Raw genomic sequence first — 20,850 nt, forward strand, 5'->3', positions numbered from 1 at the left:
TATGACACTCTGTTTTGATGTTGCGACACAGTAAAGAAGGAGGGGCTTTTATGTTTCTCTTCTTTACCAGCTGTAGCGCGAATCACGCGTGTCACCCTGAAGTGCTTCCGTGTGCCGTGCGCGATTTGCACGCACCCAATGACTTCAATGGGTGCGTGCTGCGCGAAACACGGGCAAAGTATAGGACATGTCGTGAGTTTTACACAGCGCACACACGCTGCGTGAAATTCACTGACAGTCTGAACGGCCCCATTCACTGACATAAGTCCGTGCGACGCCCGTGAAAATCACGCTAGTAGCACGGACGTATAACGCTCGTGTGAATAAGGCCTTATATTGTAATTTGTAGTGAATTTTCAGTGCGCAATCCGCACCAAAAATAGGAGGCAAGCAAGTGGCCTTATTCAGACGTCCATGTTCGGTTTGTGAAATACGGAGCGTGTATCGACCATATTTCCCGGAACGACCACAGTTCAGGGAGCCGGGTTTCTAGCATCACAGTAATCTATGATCATAGTCCCTCCCTTCCCGTGGGAATACTGTCCCCGGTCCCGTACGGAAAGCATCATTACAATATGGGGCAGTCCGGCTCCATGAATTGTGGTCAGCCTGGGAAATACGGCCGATACACGCTCCGTATGTCACGGACCGAACGCGGCCGTCTGAATAAGGCCTTAGTCTAGTTACACAGTGCGGTGAAAACCCATTTTTTTGCCACAATTTTTGCAAAATCGCGGCAAAAACGTGATTTGACCGCACTGTGAGAATATAGCCTAACAGCACTTTTCATGTCTTGTATCCTTTTTTTTATGCAATTTTTGTAATTGCGGCACAAATCACGCGGTTTTGCCGCGATTTTTATATAATCGCTGCAAAAACTGCGGCATTTTTGCCGCGATTACGAAAATCGCGGCAAAAAAAACGCTAGGAAAACCAAAAAATACCAAAAAACATTTTAATCAACTTTATACATACTACAAACGGGGTCAGGGGGATGGGAAGCAGGATGGCTGGTGGAAAATACTCACCAGCCTGCAGGTCCGGTCAGCTGAGTAGAGGAGCTGGGGGGCGGGATCTCCACACGGAGCTTCAGCACATGCTGCATCTTCCCCTTCCAGTGAAGCTACAACAGGTATGCAGGGGGTGCCGTGAGCGTTGCTAGGGGGGTGCCGGGCGTTGCTAGGGGGGTGCCGGGCGTTGCTAGGGGGGTGCCGCGGGCGTTGCTAGGGGGGTGCCGTTAGTAAGGGTGGGGTGCGAGCGTTGCGAGGGGGGGCCCGTGAGCATTGCGAGGGGGGGGCGACGGCAGCCCGACGGGCCCCTTTTCTTCATCCATGTGGCCGGGCCCCTGACGGGAGTACCAGTAATACTCCCCTGATGGCGGCCCTGTATAAAAGTAGTAACATGACAGCATGTATCCAAGTAGTAACATGACAGCATGTATCCAAGTAGTAACATGACAGACTGTATCGAAGTAGTAACATGACAGCATGTATCCAAGTAGTAACATGACAGCATGTATCCAAGTAGTAACACGACAGCATGTATCCAAGTAGTAACATGACAGCATGTATCCAAGTAGTAACATGACAGCATGTATCCAAGTGGTAACATGACAGCACTAGGCTGTACTTAGTGTTAGCCGGTGCAGAGGCTAGCACTAACCACCCATTATTACCCCGGTACCCACCACCACCAGGGGTGCCGGGAAGAGCTTGGTACGATCCAGTACCCGACCATCTGTTGTGATGGCCGGGTACTGGGGCGGCCGTAGGCTGGTATTATGAGGCTGGGAAGGGCCAAAATCAGTGGACCTTCCCACCCTTGTAATGCTAGGCTGCTGCTGCTGTGTTGTATCGGGCTGGTTATAAAAATGGGGGGGACCCCCACGTCGTTTTTTTTTTTGAATTTAACAAATTTAGCAATAGACGGGTCCCCCACATTTTTAATAACCAGCCATATACAAGGCCGCAGCAGTCTGGCATTACATGGGTGGGAAGGGCCACTGGTTTTGTCCATTCCCAGGCTAATAACACTGTGTTGTATGTGGCTGGTTATGATAAATTGGGTCATTTAAAAAAAATGACGTGGGGTCCCCCCCCCACTTTTATAACCAGCCAGATACAACACAGCAGCAGCAGCCTAGCATTACAAGGGTGGGAAGGTCCACTGTTTTTGGCCCTTCCCAGCCTCATAATACCAGCCTGCGGCCGCCCCAGAGCCCGACCATCACAACAGATGGTCGGGTACTGGATCGTACCTGGCTCTTCCCGGCACCCCTGGTGGTGGTGGGTACCGGGGTAATAATGGTGGTTAGTGTTAGCCTCTGCACCGGCTAACACTAAGCCTCGCCTTAGTAATGGATGTTGTCACTCAGACAGCGGCCATTACTAAAGTGGTAGTAATAAAATTTGAAAAGAAAAAGACAAAGATATAGATAAAATATTTTATTGAAATAAAGCACCCCCAACACAACCCTCATTAACCATTTTATTGTAGAAAAAAACGTCATCTAATTAGTCCTCGAAACCGACGTAGTCCAAACACCAAACCTGTAAAAAAAAAAAAATGAAATAAAACATGTCGTAGGCTTAGATTCAGTTTAATGTGTGATACAGACTGTTATACCATGTATAGAAGCCTGCCGTGAAGTTGACTTAGATACAGGGCGCCAGCAGACAGTATCATACATGGCCATACATACATACATACAAACATACATACAAGCATGCACATATATACATGCAAATATACACACATATATACATGCAAACTATCATACATACATACATACATGCATACACACACACATGAAAACATACATACATACAAACAAACATGCAAAGATACATACATACATATATACAAGCATGCACAAATATACATGCAAACATAAATACATGCAAACATAATTACATACATGCACATATATATAAACATACATGCAAACATACATGCAAAAATAAAAACATGCAAACATACATACATGCACATATGTGGGGGACCCGTCTATTGCTAAATTTGTTAAATTCAAAAAAAAAAACGACGTGGGGGTCCCCCCCATTTTTATAACCAGCCCGATACAACACAGCAGCAGCAGCCTAGCATTACATACATACATGACAACATACATACAAACATACATGACAACATACATACATGCAAACATACATACATACATGCAAACATACATACACACATGCAAACATATATACATGCAAATATACATACAAACATGTGCATGTATACATACATGCTAACATACATGCAAACATACATGCACATATATACATACATACATACATACATGACAACATACATACATGCAAATATATACATGCAAATATAAATACATACACATATATACATACATGCCAACATACATGCACATATATACATACATACATACATACATACATGACAACATACATATATATATATATATATATATATATATACACACATGCAAATATACATACAAACATGCATACATACATGCAAACATACATTCATGCAAACACACATACATGCAAACATACATTCATGCAAACATACATACATACATACAAATATACATACACACATGCACATATAGGCTGGGTTCACACGTGGCGGAATTTCACTTAAATTCCGCTGCGGACACTCCGCAGCGTTAATCCGCAGCGGAGCCGTTTCTGCATTGACTTCCACTTCTATTTAGAAGTGTTCGTTTAGACGATGCGTAACATTCCGCTGCGGAGCATAGGCTGCGGAGCGGAATTTGGTGTCCGCAGCATGCTCTGTCTGTTGCGGAGCAGTGGCGGACTCATGGCGGAATTTCTCCATTGACTTCAATGGAGATTCTAAGTTCCGCAATGAAGTCCGCAGCTGTCATGCACATGTTATGTGTGCTGCGGATGCGTCTTGCTTTTTTGCCATGACATTTCTTCATTCTGGCTGGACCTATGTATTTCTAGGTCTACAGCCAGACTGAGGAAGTCAATGGGGCTCCCGTAATGACGGGAGCGTTGCTAGGAGACGTCTGTAAATAGTCACTGTCCAGGGTGCTGAAAGAGTTAAGCGATCGGCAGTAACTGTTTCTGCACCCGGGACAGTGACTACCGATCCCAATATACAGCAACCTGTAAAAAAATATAAGTTCATACTTACCGAGAACTCCCTGCTTCTGTCTCCAGTCCGGCCTCCCAGGATGACGTTTCAGTCTAAGTGACGGCTGCAGCCAATCACAGGCCAAGCACAGGCTGCAGCGGTCACATGGACTGGCGCGTCATCCAGGGAGGTCGGGCTGGATGCCAAAAGAGGGACGCGTCACCAAGACAACGGCCGGTAAGTATGAAATTCGTTTACTTTCACTAGGGAAAGTGCTGTCCCTTCTCTCTATCCTGCACTGATAGGGAGAAGGGAAGCACTTTTCCCGCAGTCCGCAGCAGCTAGTCCGCATCAATTTTCTGCACATTTTGTGCAGATCCGCAGCCGTAATCCGCAACCCGGATTAGGTGCGGCATTGATGCGGACAGTTGCGGAGGAAATCCGCCACGTGTGGTCATGCCCATATACATACATACATGACAACATACATACATGACAACATACATGCAAAAATACATACATGCAAACATACACACATGCAAACATACATACATACATGCAAATATATACATGCAAATATACATACAAACATGCACATATATACATACATGCCAACATACATGCACAGATATACATACATACATACATACATGACAACATACATACATGCCAACATACATACATACATACATACATACATACATACATACATACATACATACATGCCAACATACATACATGCCCAAAAAAAATTATAATACGTTCATACTTACTTTCCTCCTGTCCGGCCTCCAGCGATGACGTTTCATCCATGTCGCCGCTGCAGCCTGTGATTGGCTGCAGCGGCGAAAGGGATGAAACGTCATCGCTGGAGGCCGGACAGGAGGAAAGTAAGTACGAACGTATAATTTTTATTTTTTTATTACATTTAAATGGTATTTTCCGCGCGCCGAGCATGTACTGTGAAGGTTGCTGAAAGAGTTAGTGCAGCCCATTAACTCTATCAGCACCCCGGACAGTAGCATGCTCGGCGCAAGGAAGTGACAGGTTCGGTCCGAACTAGTTCGGTCCGAACCAAACTTTTTTGTGAAATTCGGCGAACTAGCCGAACCGAACTTTTGATAAGTTCGCTCATCTCTAGACAGCACGTATCCAAGTGGTAACATGACAGCACGTATCCAAGTGGTAACATGACAGCACGTATCCAAGTGGTAACATGACAGCATGTATCCAAGTAGTAACATGACAGCATGTATCCAAGTAGTAACATGACAGCATGTATCCAAGTAGTATCATGATAGCACGTATCCAAGTAGTAACATGACGGCATGTATCCAAGTGGTAACATGACAGCACGTATTCAAGTGGTAACATGACAGCATGTATCCAAGTAGTAACATGACAGCATGTATACAAGTAGTAACATGACAGCATGTATCCAAGTGGTAACATGACAGCATTTATCCAAGTAGTAACATGACAGCATGTATCCAAGTAGTAACATGACAGCATGTATCCAAGTAGTAACATGACAGCAAGTATCCAAGTAGTAACATGACAGCATGTATCCAAGTAGTAACATGACAGCATGTACCCAAGTAGTAAGATGACAGCATGTATCCAAGTATTAACATAACAGCATGTATCCAAGTAGTAACATGATAGCATGTATCCAAGTAGTAACACGACAGCATTTACCCAAGTAGTAACATGACAGCATGTATCCAAGTAGTAACATGACAGACTGTATCCAAGTAGTAACATGACAGCATGTATACAAGTAGTAACATGACAGCATGTATCCAAGTGGTAACATGACAGCATTTATCCAAGTAGTAACATGACAGCATGTATCCAAGTAGTAACATGACAGCATGTATCCAAGTAGTAACATGACAGCAAGTATCCAAGTAGTAACATGACAGCATGTATCCAAGTAGTAACATGACAGCATGTACCCAAGTAGTAAGATGACAGCATGTATCCAAGTATTAACATAACAGCATGTATCCAAGTAGTAACATGATAGCATGTATCCAAGTAGTAACACGACAGCATTTACCCAAGTAGTAACATGACAGCATGTATCCAAGTATTAACATAACAGCATGTATCCAAGTAGTAACATGATAGCATGTATCCAAGTAGTAACATGACAGCATGTATCCAAGTATTAACATAACAGCATGTATCCAAGTAGTAACATGATAGCATGTATCCAAGTAGTAACACGACAGCATTTACCCAAGTAGTAACATGACAGCATGTATCCAAGTAGTAACATGACAGACTGTATCCAAGTAGTAACACGACAGCATGTACCCAAGTAGTAACATGACAGGATGTATCCAAGTAGTAACATGACAGCATGTATCCAAGTATTAACATGACAGCATGTATCCAAGTAGTAACATGACAGCATGTATCCAAGTAGTAACGTGACAGCATGTATCCAAGTAGTAACGTGACAGCAAGTATCCGAGTAGTAACACGACAGCATGTACCCAAGTAGTAACATGACAGAATGTATTTGAGGGCACCCAGGCTTAATTTTAAATACGTTAAGCTAGGTGGATTTCGTTCCATAGGTTTTTATAATAAGGAGCCTATAGCAGTGGGGCACCCGCCCATAGGGGCGTTTTAGAACAGCTTACACACCCTCCCAGGCTAGGATTTATAAGGGCAGATAGGGAGGACATCTCCCTCTTTTGGCTGTTACCACTCATGGATTTGTATTGCCAAAGAATCGTGTGTACACTTACCTGTTTGTGATGGACCGGCAGAAGCTAGAAGAGATTATCCGCACCAGGATGCAAGAAGAGGGGTCAGTGTGGCTGCAGTCTCTTATACAAGAGAATGTGGCTTTAGTGTCCTCTTTGCCCACCACACTCCCTGCGCGTCGCTCCTCCCGTAGCACCAGGCCGCCAGCTCGTCTCTCACCCTCCGGCGACAGTACAGTTCGCTCGCTGTCGGCTAGAGGGTCCGCGCATGCGCAGACCCCACTCTCGCCGCAAGTAGCGCGGGAAGTGCAGACAGAGCCCGACGAGGATATTATTCCTCCCTCACCGGGTCTGCAGTCTCCCACCGGCATGGGCCGCGTTAGGTCTCGCCCGGCGGCTGCAAGGAGCATGCCCACCCACAACCCAGCAGCAGGAGCCGGCCGGCCTGTTAAAGGTGGGACACCTGGGGGGATAGCCACGCAGCACTCCCTCCCAGGTTCTGCAGCATGGGGGTGGCATGACACTTTCACACCCCCCACCCCCCGTTGGACGATGGGGACACTGGCTCAGTTGGGGACAGTGGAGAAGATTTTTTTCCCCTGCGAGCAGGAGCTACGCTGGGAGCAACAGCCTCATCCACCACCACTTACCCCCATACAGCCTGGGCAGGTCATACCCACGGGCTTAGGCCCAGCTTATGTCCCGGCAGGAAACACTGGAGGGCCTCTTCAGTTTACTCAAGGGGACGACTAGGATCGTTCCGATCATTACGGAGGAGCCAGTAGCACCCACTGCACCTGTACCTCCACCGGCGCCATCATCGTCATTGGTCCCGGTATCCGCTACAGGACACGGTGAGTATGACTGCTTTCGGGCTTGGGGTTCAGGGGGAAAATCTGATGCAGAAGTCTTACATGTGTTGCGATCCCTGTTGGTGGGGGCTCCGGCGGCTCCATCCGTGCCCACTTCGCAGGTGGAGGCAAAAAAAACGCTAGTGGAAGCGTCCAAGTCCATGGTATCCCCGTCGCTGCCCGCCTTCAGGGATACTTATTTTTGTGGTATCCCCCCCTTGGGGGCGCATTTGTCGGATGACACCAGGGAAAAAATAGCAAGGAATGATTATATTGATATTTGGTCCCTGGTGTCTGTGGATTCGGCTACAATTGATAAGGAGCGTCGCTTTGAAAGGGGTGCCCCGTCCAAATCGCGGGTTGCAAGAACGTTTAATAACTGGTTGCAGGCTTTCGCGGTGCTGGGTTGCGTGTTTTCGCAGAAGCTCCCCGATAAGTCTTTTCAACTGTTCGTTTATTTGGATACTATTTTTAGCGCATATAAGTCGCATGGGGGCTCCGCTTGGTGGCGCTATGATGAGGAGTTCCGTAGACGTATGGCGCAAAAGCCAGAGGTACGTTGGGATACAAAAGCTACAAATGTTTGGTTGAGGCTCATGATGTCTCAGCGTCCCTTTCAACGAGCAGCCCCCTCCCCATCCGCGTTTGGCGGTTCCTCCGCCGGGGTCGGGGCTCAAAACAACAAGCGTACTGGGACTTGCTGGCTCTTCAATGAAGGGCAAAGCAAGTTCTATGGCTCCTGCAAATTTAAGCACGAGTGTTCAACTTGTGGGGGTTCCCATCCAGCAGTCCGTTGTAACCGGCGGACTACCCAGGTCCCGCGTCCCAACAGTATGGGTAGGGTTGAGGACCCCAATACACGTCCTAGAGATGCTCCCCTGGTTAGACCGTTACCCCAAGATGGGGGAGGTCGCCCTAATTAGGACTGTTTTTTCGTTCGGGTTCTTTATCCCATTTATTTACAAATCTGCACCGAATTTTTCCAGTAATTTATGGTCCGCCAGAGAATTCCCGTCGGTTGTGAGGGTATGTTCACACGGCAGCGTCCGTAACGGCTGAAATTACGGGGCTGTTTTCAGGAGAAAACAGCACCGTAATTTCAGCCGTAATGGCATGTTGAGGCGCTTTTTGCTGCGTCCATTACGGATGTTAAATGGAGCTGTTTTTCCATGGAGTCCATGGAGAACGGCTCCATTTATCTCTGAAGAAGTGACAGGCACTTCTTTGACCCGGGCGTCTTTTTTACGCCCCGCCTTTTGACAGCGGGGCGTAAAAAAAAAAGACCGTCTTCACAGCACATTGTAAGACCCATTCTAATGAATGGGCAGATGTTTGCCGACGCTATTGAGCCGCTATTTCGGACGTAATTCGGGGCAAAAACGCCCGAATTACATCCATACCCTTATAGACCAGGTGAACAAGGAGGTGGAGCTCGGCCGGATGGCCGGCCCTTTTTCTGAGTTACATTTCTCTAACCTCAGGGTATCCCCGTTAGCGGTGGTACCCACTAAAGAGCCGGGAAAATTTAGCTTGATCCACCACTTGTCCTACCCTAAAGGCGATTCGGTCAATGACGGCATAGATAAAGACCTGTCCGCGGTGTCGTATGTCTCGTTCGACAGGGCGGTGGAGTTAGTTTGTCAAGGGGGGCAGGGAGCCCTTATGGCCAAATCGGACATCGAATCGGCGTTTCGGCTATTACCCGTTCACCCGGATTGTTTTCATCTGCTTGGTTGTGAGTTAGCTGGACGGTTTTATTATGATATGTGCCTCCCTATGGGTTGTTCAATTTCATGTTTTTATTTTGACGTTTTTAGTTCCTTTTTGGAATGGGTTTTGAAGGACTTTTCAGGGTGTACATCGGCTACGCATTACTAGGACGATTTATTTTTCGTAGGCCCGGCTGCGTCGCCGCTGTGCCAATTATTGCTGGATTCCTTTCGCAGTTTGTCAGCCCGTTTCGGTGTCCCCCTTTCCGAAGAGAAAATTGAGGGCCCTACTACAGTGTTGTCCTTCCTTGGTATAAAAATTGTCTCTTCGGAGATGGTTTTCCGATTACCGGCTGACAAAGTCATCAAATTGCGCTCGCATTTGACAGCGGCCATTTCGGCTAAGAAATTACAGCTCCGGCAGGTTCAATCCTTGTTAAGTCTGTTAGTGTTCGCCAGTAGAGTCATGCCCATGAAACGTATTTTTTCGCGTCGCCTGTCATTATCTACGGCTGGCGTTCGGTTGCCCACTCATTACGGATGGGGCGGGAAAAGCCGGTTTTGGGGCTATATTGGGCCCTTCCTGGTGTTCGGCCCCATGGCCTGAAGCATAGCGCCTTCCTGGCTGATGCAAGAATTTAACTTTGCTGGAGATGTTCCCTATTATAGTTGCAATAGAATTGTGGGGTGATAAGTTAGCTAAGTCATCCATGGTGTTTTGGTCAGACAATGCAAGCGTGGTCCATGCGATGAATCATTTGACTTCCACTTCAATGCCGGTAGTGGTTCTGATTAGGCATTTGGTGCTTAGATGCTTGCAGCACAACATTCAGTTTAGGGCGCGACATATTCCAGGTGTTCAAAATAATGTTGCTGACGCCCTTTCTTGTTTTAATTGGCAGGTTTTCTGTTCCCTCTGCCCATGGGCGGACTTGGAAGGGGCCAGCTGGCCGGATACGCTGTGGAGGATGCTGGATCTCAGCTGGTCCCCCTCGTAAGGTCATCCCTCGCTTCCTCTACCTGGGCTACATACGGTAAGGCGTGGAATGAGTGGTTGGATGTTGTTGGGGTCCGTCCCCTGGGTCCTGACGACGCTACCCTACCTGGTTATGTATTGGTGTACCTGTCTAGGTTATATGACCGTGGGGTCTCAGGGGCTGTAGCGCAGCGTAACCTTTAGGGTCTGGCATTTTTATTTCAATTGCGCGCATGGCCAGATTTAACCAAATCTTTCTTTAGGGCGGATTTACACGAACGTGTAATACGTCTGTGCAACCCGCGTGCTTTTCACGCGCATCGCACGGACCTATGCTAGTCTATGGGTCAGTGCAGACTACCAGTGATTTTTGCGCAGCGTGAATCCGCTGCGTAAAACTCACGACAGGTCCTCAATTTCAGCGTTTTTCGCCCATCACGCACTCTTTGAAGTCAATGTGTGCGTGAAAATCATGTATGCCACACGGAGGCACCTCCGTGGGAAGCACGTGATTCGCGCAACAGCAGTCAAACTATGAATGTAAACAGAAAAGCACCACGTGCTTTTCTGTTTACAAACATACAGAGTGTCATAATGATGGCGGCTGCGCGAAAAGCACGCAGCCGCGCACCATATGATCATGACACACGGAGCTGTCAAGTGCCTTTTGCGGGTGTAAAAAGCCGCGGTTTTTTGTGCCTGCAAAACGCACACGCTCGTGTAAATCCGCCCGCAGGCTCTAAAGGGTTGGAAGGAGTCCGCGGTTAAAAGAGAAGCCCGACGCCCGGTTTCATTCCCAATTCTCATAAAATTGTTACAGGCCCTTGAGCATGTTTGTTCTTCCCCTTTCGAAATATCTTTATTTTTTAAGCGGCCTTTGTGTTGGCCTTTTTTGGGGCTTTACGTATCTCGGAGTTGATAGCGGCTACCTGGCTACCCGGCCTGGCGGTTTGTTGGCTGACGATATTGCACTGTCCAATTCAGGGGTTCGTTTCCGTATTCGGAAGTCGAAGACAGACATTTTTGGCAAAGGGTGTTGGGTATCTTTGAGACCGGTTCCCGGTCCGGCCTGCCCTGTCTGGGCCGTCACACTTTATATAAATGTTCGTGCGTCAGGTACGCAATTCTTGTCACATGCCAATGGTAAACCACTCACTAGGTTTCAATTCACGTCTATATTTCGTTCAGCGTTAACTCATGCTGGCTTTCCCCACATGGAGTTCGGAACACATTCGTTCCTCATTGGAGCCGCTACCACATCCAGTGGCTTGGGCCTATCTGATGAGGAGGTACGGCGCATTGGGCGGTGGCGCTCAGACTGTTTTGCCAGTTATTTCCGCCCAGATTTAATATTGCAATAGCTTCTTATTGTTTTCGTTCTAGGTTCACGCCACGTTATATGGATACTTGATCATTCTTACGTTTTTTGGGCAGAACGAAGAGCGGCAATACGACCAGGAGGTCTCTCGCTGGGTCTGCTGGGAGCCGACGTTCATTGGAGGGGTTTGTGAGGCCTGAGGTGGCTGTACGTCTTGCCCGAGGTGGTGGCCATAAGCGGACAACGAGTCGGTCCTACGGTACTGGTTATCCATGTCGGGGGGAATGACCTATGTTCCGTTTGCTTGGGTGAGCTCATAGCACTGATCCAGTCCGACTTTGAGAGGTTTACTTTGTTTTTTAACGAATTGGTGCTGGTGTGGTCTGAGGTCATTCCCAGGGCGGTTTGGCAAGGGGCCCGTGATGAGGCGGCAATTAAAAGGCGCAGGAGGCTGCTTAAAACCAGGGTGTCCAGGTATGTCAGGGCTGGTGGAGGTGTGGTGATTAGACACCGGCAGTTGGAAGGTGACAATCGGTGTCTGCTGCTACAAGACGGGGTACACCTCACTGATATCGGGTTAGATATCTTTTTGTCCGTGCTCCAGAATGGTATGGAGGAGGCTCTGTTTCGGTTGACCTAGCGTGATAAAAGGGTAATATGCACACAGTCTTGAAGGCACTCAGGTTTATTGCCCATTGTACCCAGGACTGGGTAGCAATAAAGGGGTTAATTTGGTTACGTTAAGCTAGGTGGGTTTCGTTCCATAGGTTGTTTATAATAAGGAGCCTATAGCAGTGGGGCACCCGCCCATGGGGGCGTTTTGGTGGGAGTTATAGAGCAGCTTACACACCCTCCAAGGTTAGGGTTTATAATGGCAGATAGGGAGGACAATCTTCCTCTTTTGGCTGTTACCACTCAGGGATTTGTATTGCCAAAGAATCGTGTGTACACTTACCTGTTTTTCCCACCCTCCCTCACAATTTTTTTCTCTTATGAAAAAAAAAAAGAAAAAAAAAGAAAGAGAAATTATGTATATATTTATAAAAAGAAAAGAAAAGAAAAAAAAAGGATGTTAAAAAAAAAAAGTGGAATAACACAATGGAAAATAACGGTTTAAAAAAAAAAAAAAAAAAAGGCTAAATGATTGATGAAACTAAGAAAGGAAACTGCATACAATTTTGCTTTTGTTATGTTTATTCATGACACTTCAATGTTGGAGTCCAATATGTTGTTTGATGGTCTTTTTTGGTTGTCATTGTTTTATTTTCTCAGAGTGTTTGTGGATTTTATGTCACAGCAGGCGCTATTTGTGGAAAAGTATGACCTACAGGCGGGCCTTAGGCGGGCTGGCATACGGGTTCATTAATAATGGTTTACAGCTATATATTTTGAAATATTAAATTAAGAAATAAATAAAGGTGTGGCCGACCGTCCATGTCAACCCACGTTTAAAAGTTCAGTGGTAGTTTGTCTTGTTATTTATAGCAAAAGGTTTTAGTCTAACCTAGCGTGATAAAAGGGTAATATGCACACAGTCCCTAGTAGTAACATGACAGCATGTACCCAAGTAGTAACATGACAGCATGTATCCAAGTAGTAACACGACAGCATGTATCAAGGACAGAGATTTGTAACTTTGGCGCTGGCTCCTAGACCTGACTAAGATTGGTCCAGACATGGCAGAGGGTGGGGGGAGTAGTGCACATTTTAAAACCTCGGCCTTGAGTACCAAGTGTCCCTCCCACTGCATGTAAGGCCAAGAGACTGCTCTACAGGAGTGCGTAGTCATGGACTGCTCCACTGAGACTGATCCTTGCTGATAGAGACCGGCGCTGGGAGAGTAAATTACATTTGAGAGCTCTGTTGTTGGCCGATTACATGTCACTTCCTGGCAGTTTGTAGAGACGATGGTTCCAGGAGAAGGTTTTAGTTCTTTAATAGCTACCACAAACTGAAGCTTCGCTTCCCATTGGAGTGGTGTCTATTTTTGATGGAATATTGTTCAGAGATATAAAGTGTAGTATGATCCGTGTGAACTTTCCTCTCTGGCCATCATTCCAGGTAGTCCACTCATCAGAAGATTTTCGTTTGCTTGTCTTCCTTCAGCTCTAAGGCTCACAAACATCTGACTGTAATACTTTGGGTCAGTATTGAGACGCATCATCTTTGAGCTCATGTGAGCAATGATGGACAGACATTGGTACCAAAAGGTCTCCTTTCTGCCGTCTACCAGGAAGGGACCTAGTGGGTAGGAGATCTGGTGTCCCATATAGCAATATGACACATACAAGCATGTTAACAAGGTTGCCTTTAGTTCTTTCTCACTTCTTATCTCGGAAGAGATGACATCTCGGCAAAGCATGTACAGGAACACCACAGTTCCTGATGTTAAAAATCCTTGGCCCTGCCATCCTTGAAGGAGAAGTTGTCTGTCTATGCTTGTTATCCACTCTACTACATCTATTGGGGAAAGGTGATACAGCTGGAAGCATCTCCGGCACAGAAAGTCCGCTAAACATTTTAGAATCTTCTTGGTGTATGTGTGTAGTATGATGCGCTGTGGAACATTAAATATTTGTTGCTCTTGAGTGGACACTTGATCTTTGAGGACTGGATATTCTGAGTCCATCTTGACGCTTGGTGGCTTAGTAGTTGTCAGAGTCTCCTTCAGATCAGCACTGATGACTGGAGTAATACTATACTTGCAACTGTTACTTGGTTCGTGGTGGTTTTTTCCTTTCTTTGTTTTCTGTGTGTCTTCATGGCGGCTCATTCTTACTTTGCTCTTTACATCGGGAACCAGCTTGCAGCAGCTGAAAGCTTTCCCCATGATTATTGAAGTCTAGATTCTGGATTCTATTTCTGTAGATGAAGTTACAACAGATGATTATTTCTTAGTTATGAAAAAACACATTACAATATTTAACCAAATGTAGTAAAAAAAATGGAACCTTTTATTAGAACACGTCTATGCCTATGGGCAGCTCAGCCTTAAAAGTTGTCTGCTCTCATGGGTCATGGGTATATGCAGTGTGCTGTGAATATGCACAGATGATGGTTTCACTGTATAGTTAGATAGAATCTAATTGTGCTCCCACAATATAAAGAATTTTAATTATAAGGTTCACTGAATTGACAACTGAGTAAAAAGATATCTTTAATAGTAACTAGTTTAAAAACAGGGGTAACACACCACTGTGACATAAGCCCCACCGTGAAAATTTAAAAAATGTATTAAACAAGGAAACACTGAGTTATTATGATACCTATATCTCTGTGTATAAACGATATTTGTAGGAATCAGCATATACCCAGGGCACAACAGTAGTACAAGCCCTAATTATAGCATAGGTGTCCGACAATTACGGATCTCCTAACGCTGGGTTTCACACAATATATTGTCCCCAATGCACACATTCCTTAAACATTAAACGACCCTACGCGTTTCAGATACTCATCCTCAGGGGTCCGTATCTTGGTAACTCTGGCCTCATCACCAGCGATATTAGTATTTCAACAGCGGATATTCCGCTGTGCGTCACGGGAAGATGCACGTATCGATGTCAACGGCATACTCCATAGCAGGCGCTAGGTTACTATAAACGCTAAACTCCACCCATCGTGTACGGCGGCAAAACATGAATTGACCAATCACAACACCCTCTCGATTCGTGACACCTGCCCATGTGACCCCCCGCCGTCAGCTGACAGCCAGGGGTCATCATCGGCCGCATCAAGCCGAACGCGCAGGCGCAGTGGAAGCCAAGGACGTGTCGCCCGGACTGCCAAACACGAGGAGGTAAGCGCTAAAAGATAATATATTGTAAGTATATCTTGCGGCACAGTGTACCACCGCAAGTGGGCAACCTCACAAAGCAACTCAAGAGAAAAAGACACATATGAGGTGGAAGAAATTGCTGAGGTCCCTATTCCTTAGAAAAACTGACAAAACGATCTCTTAGTATGTTGGCTAACAAGTATAGCCATCTCAAATAAGTAATGCACAAATGCAGATAAACACTCACCCACCCCAAGGTAAAACACCTATAGGGGGATGGTATCACACATTTTAAATAAAACATGTATAGTTAGTCTGCTCATTTAGACCTAGTGGTTGTATGCATTCCAGTCTATGGATCCACTGCGCTTCCTTCCGTAGAATCAGGTTATCCCAGTCCCCTCCTCTCTTGGGGGGTCTGACAAGTTCAATTGCTTGAAATTTTAACACTGCTGCCTGGCCTTGGTGTTTTGCATGCACGTGCTTGGATATTGGAGTGTCCCTACCATGAATAATGTCTCCAACATGCTCCCTAATACGACGACGAAGTTGTCGTGCTGTTTTACCCACATAATTTAGGGGGCATGGGCATGTAATAAGGTAGACTACTCCAGCTGTCTTGCAATTGACATAGTCCCGAATATTGTATTGTTTTTGGGTGACAACACTGGTAAAGCTATTTCCTTTAAGAATGAAATCACAGGCTTTACAACCACCGCATCTAAAAGTGCCTGGTGTTTGTCTATCCAGCCATGTACCCCTAGGTGAAATGGGGTCAAAACAGCTGTGCATGACTCTGTCCCTTATATTTTTCCCTCTCCGATACGTGACAGAAGGCCTCTGTGTGATCTGATCTGCTAGATCTATATCAGAACTGAGAATACGCCAATACCTATTCAGTATCTGCATAATGTCATTCTGTTTTGAGTCATAGGTGCCTATGAGTCTGGTAACTTGTTCCTCTTTCCGTTTTTTAGGGACCAGAAGACATTGCCTATCTGCATCCCTAGCTCCCTCATAGGCCTTTCTAATAACACTCTTGGGGAAACCTCTATCCTTCAATCTTGTTTTGAGTTCCTGGGCCTGGCACTCAAAATCACCCATAGAGCTACAGTTCCTACGTACTCTCATAAATTGGCCCTTCGGAATGCCACGTTTGAGGGAATAAGGATGACAGCTATTCCATTGCAAAAAACTATTTGTTGCTGTCTCTTTCCGATGTACCTTTGTGCGAATTGTACCTCCTTCCGTTTTTATAATTTTCAAGTCTAGAAAGGACTGGGAGGAGACAATTGTTTTTGGTGACAAATTTGTAAATTGGACTTCATCCGTTGGACTGTGGATTAGATATATTGATGACGTGCTTATTCTCTGGAACTCTTCAGTAGACGAGTTCCATAAGTTCGTAGCAGCCCTCAATAAAAATGATGTAGGACTTAGGTTTACATGTGAGATCAGTGAGAATGAACTGTCCTTTCTAGACTTGAAAATTATAAAAACGGAAGGAGGTACAATTCGCACAAAGGTACATCGGAAAGAGACAGCAACAAATAGTTTTTTGCAATGGAATAGCTGTCATCCTTATTCCCTCAAACGTGGCATTCCGAAGGGCCAATTTATGAGAGTACGTAGGAACTGTAGCTCTATGGGTGATTTTGAGTGCCAGGCCCAGGAACTCAAAACAAGATTGAAGGATAGAGGTTTCCCCAAGAGTGTTATTAGAAAGGCCTATGAGGGAGCTAGGGATGCAGATAGGCAATGTCTTCTGGTCCCTAAAAAACGGAAAGAGGAACAAGTTACCAGACTCATAGGCACCTATGACTCAAAACAGAATGACATTATGCAGATACTGAATAGGTATTGGCGTATTCTCAGTTCTGATATAGATCTAGCAGATCAGATCACACAGAGGCCTTCTGTCACGTATCGGAGAGGGAAAAATATAAGGGACAGAGTCATGCACAGCTGTTTTGACCCCATTTCACCTAGGGGTACATGGCTGGATAGACAAACACCAGGCACTTTTAGATGCGGTGGTTGTAAAGCCTGTGATTTCATTCTTAAAGGAAATAGCTTTACCAGTGTTGTCACCCAAAAACAATACAATATTCGGGACTATGTCAATTGCAAGACAGCTGGAGTAGTCTACCTTATTACATGCCCATGCCCCCTAAATTATGTGGGTAAAACAGCACGACAACTTCGTCGTCGTATTAGGGAGCATGTTGGAGACATTATTCATGGTAGGGACACTCCAATATCCAAGCACGTGCATGCAAAACACCAAGGCCAGGCAGCAGTGTTAAAATTTCAAGCAATTGAACTTGTCAGACCCCCCAAGAGAGGAGGGGACTGGGATAACCTGATTCTACGGAAGGAAGCGCAGTGGATCCATAGACTGGAATGCATACAACCACTAGGTCTAAATGAGCAGACTAACTATACATGTTTTATTTAAAATGTGTGATACCATCCCCCTATAGGTGTTTTACCTTGGGGTGGGTGAGTGTTTATCTGCATTTGTGCATTACTTATTTGAGATGGCTATACTTGTTAGCCAACATACTAAGAGATCGTTTTGTCAGTTTTTCTAAGGAATAGGGACCTCAGCAATTTCTTCCACCTCATATGTGTCTTTTTCTCTTGAGTTGCTTTGTGAGGTTGCCCACTTGCGGTGGTACACTGTGCCGCAAGATATACTTACAATATATTATCTTTTAGCGCTTACCTCCTCGTGTTTGGCAGTCCGGGCGACACGTCCTTGGCTTCCACTGCGCCTGCGCGTTCGGCTTGATGCGGCCGATGATGACCCCTGGCTGTCAGCTGACGGCGGGGGGTCACATGGGCAGGTGTCACGAATCGAGAGGGTGTTGTGATTGGTCAATTCATGTTTTGCCGCCGTACACGATGGGTGGAGTTTAGCGTTTATAGTAACCTAGCGCCTGCTATGGAGTATGCCGTTGACATCGATACGTGCATCTTCCCGTGACGCACAGCGGAATATCCGCTGTTGAAATACTAATATCGCTGGTGATGAGGCCAGAGTTACCAAGATACGGACCCCTGAGGATGAGTATCTGAAACGCGTAGGGTCGTTTAATGTTTAAGGAATGTGTGCATTGGGGACAATATATTGTGTGAAACCCAGCGTTAGGAGATCCGTAATTGTCGGACACCTATGCTATAATTAGGGCTTGTACTACTGTTGTGCCCTGGGTATATGCTGATTCCTACAAATATCGTTTATACACAGAGATATAGGTATCATAATAACTCAGTGTTTCCTTGTTTAATACATTTTTTAAATTTTCACGGTGGGGCTTATGTCACAGTGGTGTGTTACCCCTGTTTTTAAACTAGTTACTATTAAAGATATCTTTTTACTCAGTTGTCAATTCAGTGAACCTTATGCACAGATGATGCCAAGGTTTGTATTCCAGAGGAGAACAAGGCAAATCCCCAAATAAATTTTGTTATAATTATGGTCTATCCCTAGAAAGTCAAAAAAGACCTTTGGGGGACTTTTCTAATGTAACTGGGGCTGCAGATTTACAGGGTATATGAACCCTGTTATAGTGACTATTATCCCTGTTAGGCTACGTTCACACAGGGCGGAGACGCTGCATAAAGGTACACAGCGTATCCTCCCTGGCGGTTGCAGGGAATTCCGACTGAAAAAAAATCACACCAAATTGTGGTTAATTTTTTCGTCCAGAATGTCGACTGCGGAAAACTGCTCGTAAAAAAACAACAACACGTACTTACCCTCTGAAGTCTTGCAGACCAGCTTCCTAGGATGACGCTTAATCCCATGTGACCACTGCAGCTTGTGATTGGTTGCAGCGGCCACATGGATGGAAAGGTCATCCAAAGAGGCCAGGCTGGACGAAGAAACACAGAATTCTGGGTAAGTACACACTTTTTTTGCGGCGGAATCGCTGCTATTCCGCCGCAAAAAAACGCATTATCTGCTACTTGCTGCAGGTTTTACTTCCCATTGAATTTAATGGGGAAATCCCACAACACAAAAGCAGCGATTACGAAAATACAATTGACATTCTGCAGATTAAGAAAACCGCACCGCAGGTCAATTTCTGAACGTTTTTTTCCACTCATCATTTACGCAGTGTGTGAAGGGGATTTGGTAGAATCTCATCCACTTTGCTGCTGCTGTATTATGCTGCGGATTTTACACAATGAAATTTGTTGCAGAAAATGTGCAGTTTTTACGCTACTTGTGAACTTACCCGTAGGGCTGTGCTGGATCTAGTTAGACCTAGCAGCAGCCTCCTACTACCGGCATCCCGGCGATCAGGTGACCAGTGTGAATGTGAGTACAGAGAAGACAGTAACCTACTCTCCAGGGTCCCTGACAGTCACTGACTGCAGACCACCGACATTCAGTTGCCCAATTGTTTGGAGAGCAAGCTTAAACCTGCGCCGTATATATAAGGTGGACGGTCCTCAAACGGTTAAATATGATAAAATATGTAAACTTGTCAACGTATTCTACATAGATAACGTTTAAATAGTTTTTTTAGAAAAATATTTTATTAGTATCACTTCCAAATACTAAATTATCAAGAAACCCCTGAAAAATCATAAATTGACATTCTGATCCTAAATTCTTTTCCATTTAGACCATGTTTGCTTATATTTCAATAGCTGCCCTCTTTCTTTATAATACATTTTCTCTGAGATAATCGGTTTCGTCATTCTCCATATCCTACTACGAATAATTCTTCTTGCCATTTACAACACATTCAATGTTAATACAGCCTCTTGTCTCCCTTTTATTTCCATATTAGCTCCCAGAAGATGATTATTTCATCCAGAAGGATCCGTATTTTACAGTTTCTATCTACGGTATCTCAGCTATACGTTTTCCCCAATAAATATGGAGCTTGGGGCAGCGCCACGGTATATGGACCAAGTCCACATTTAGGTTTGCACATCTTGGACAAGGGTATTCACCTCCGGGATTAAACATTTTAACTTCTTTGGTGTATAATAATACGCATCATGTATTATGAATAGCTGTGAAATTCTAAATACATTATCTCTAGTGGTTGCTGGCATCATTTTTAGCGCATTGATCCACTTATCATTATTTAGTGTATCCACCACCCTATTCCATGTAATGAAGCTCTTCTTCACCTTATCTTCTGTATCACTCCAATTTAACATAGAATTTACTTTTGCCACCATCTTTTTCTAGTTACAGAGTGTATTAAGAAATCAAATAGTTTGTGGTTATACAATCTGAATTCTCTCTTCCCATATTGTGACCTAATATCATATTGTACTTGTACGTACTGTAAAAAGTGTATATCTAACACCCCATATTCTCCCATAATCTTCTCAAAAGACTTAACCACCCTATTATTAAACCAGTGCATCATAAATGTAGCC

At 45.2% G+C, this 20,850-nt stretch overlaps 1 protein-coding gene across 1 annotated transcript; it reads right to left on the minus strand.

Moving 5' to 3' along the window:
• Positions 1-12,870: 12,870 nt before the first annotated feature.
• Positions 12,871-14,516, minus strand: LOC142741043 (cyclin-dependent kinase 5 activator 1-like). Its single transcript, XM_075850441.1, has one exon. The coding sequence runs from the start codon at positions 14,488-14,490 to the stop codon at positions 13,663-13,665; it is 828 nt and encodes a 275-aa protein (XP_075706556.1). The 5' UTR covers positions 14,491-14,516; the 3' UTR covers positions 12,871-13,662.
• Between the last annotated feature and the right edge of the window lie 6,334 nt (positions 14,517-20,850).

The sequence above is a fragment of the Rhinoderma darwinii genome, chromosome 2 (assembly GCF_050947455.1).
Source record: "Rhinoderma darwinii isolate aRhiDar2 chromosome 2, aRhiDar2.hap1, whole genome shotgun sequence".
Classification (NCBI taxonomy): Eukaryota; Metazoa; Chordata; class Amphibia; order Anura; family Rhinodermatidae; genus Rhinoderma; species Rhinoderma darwinii.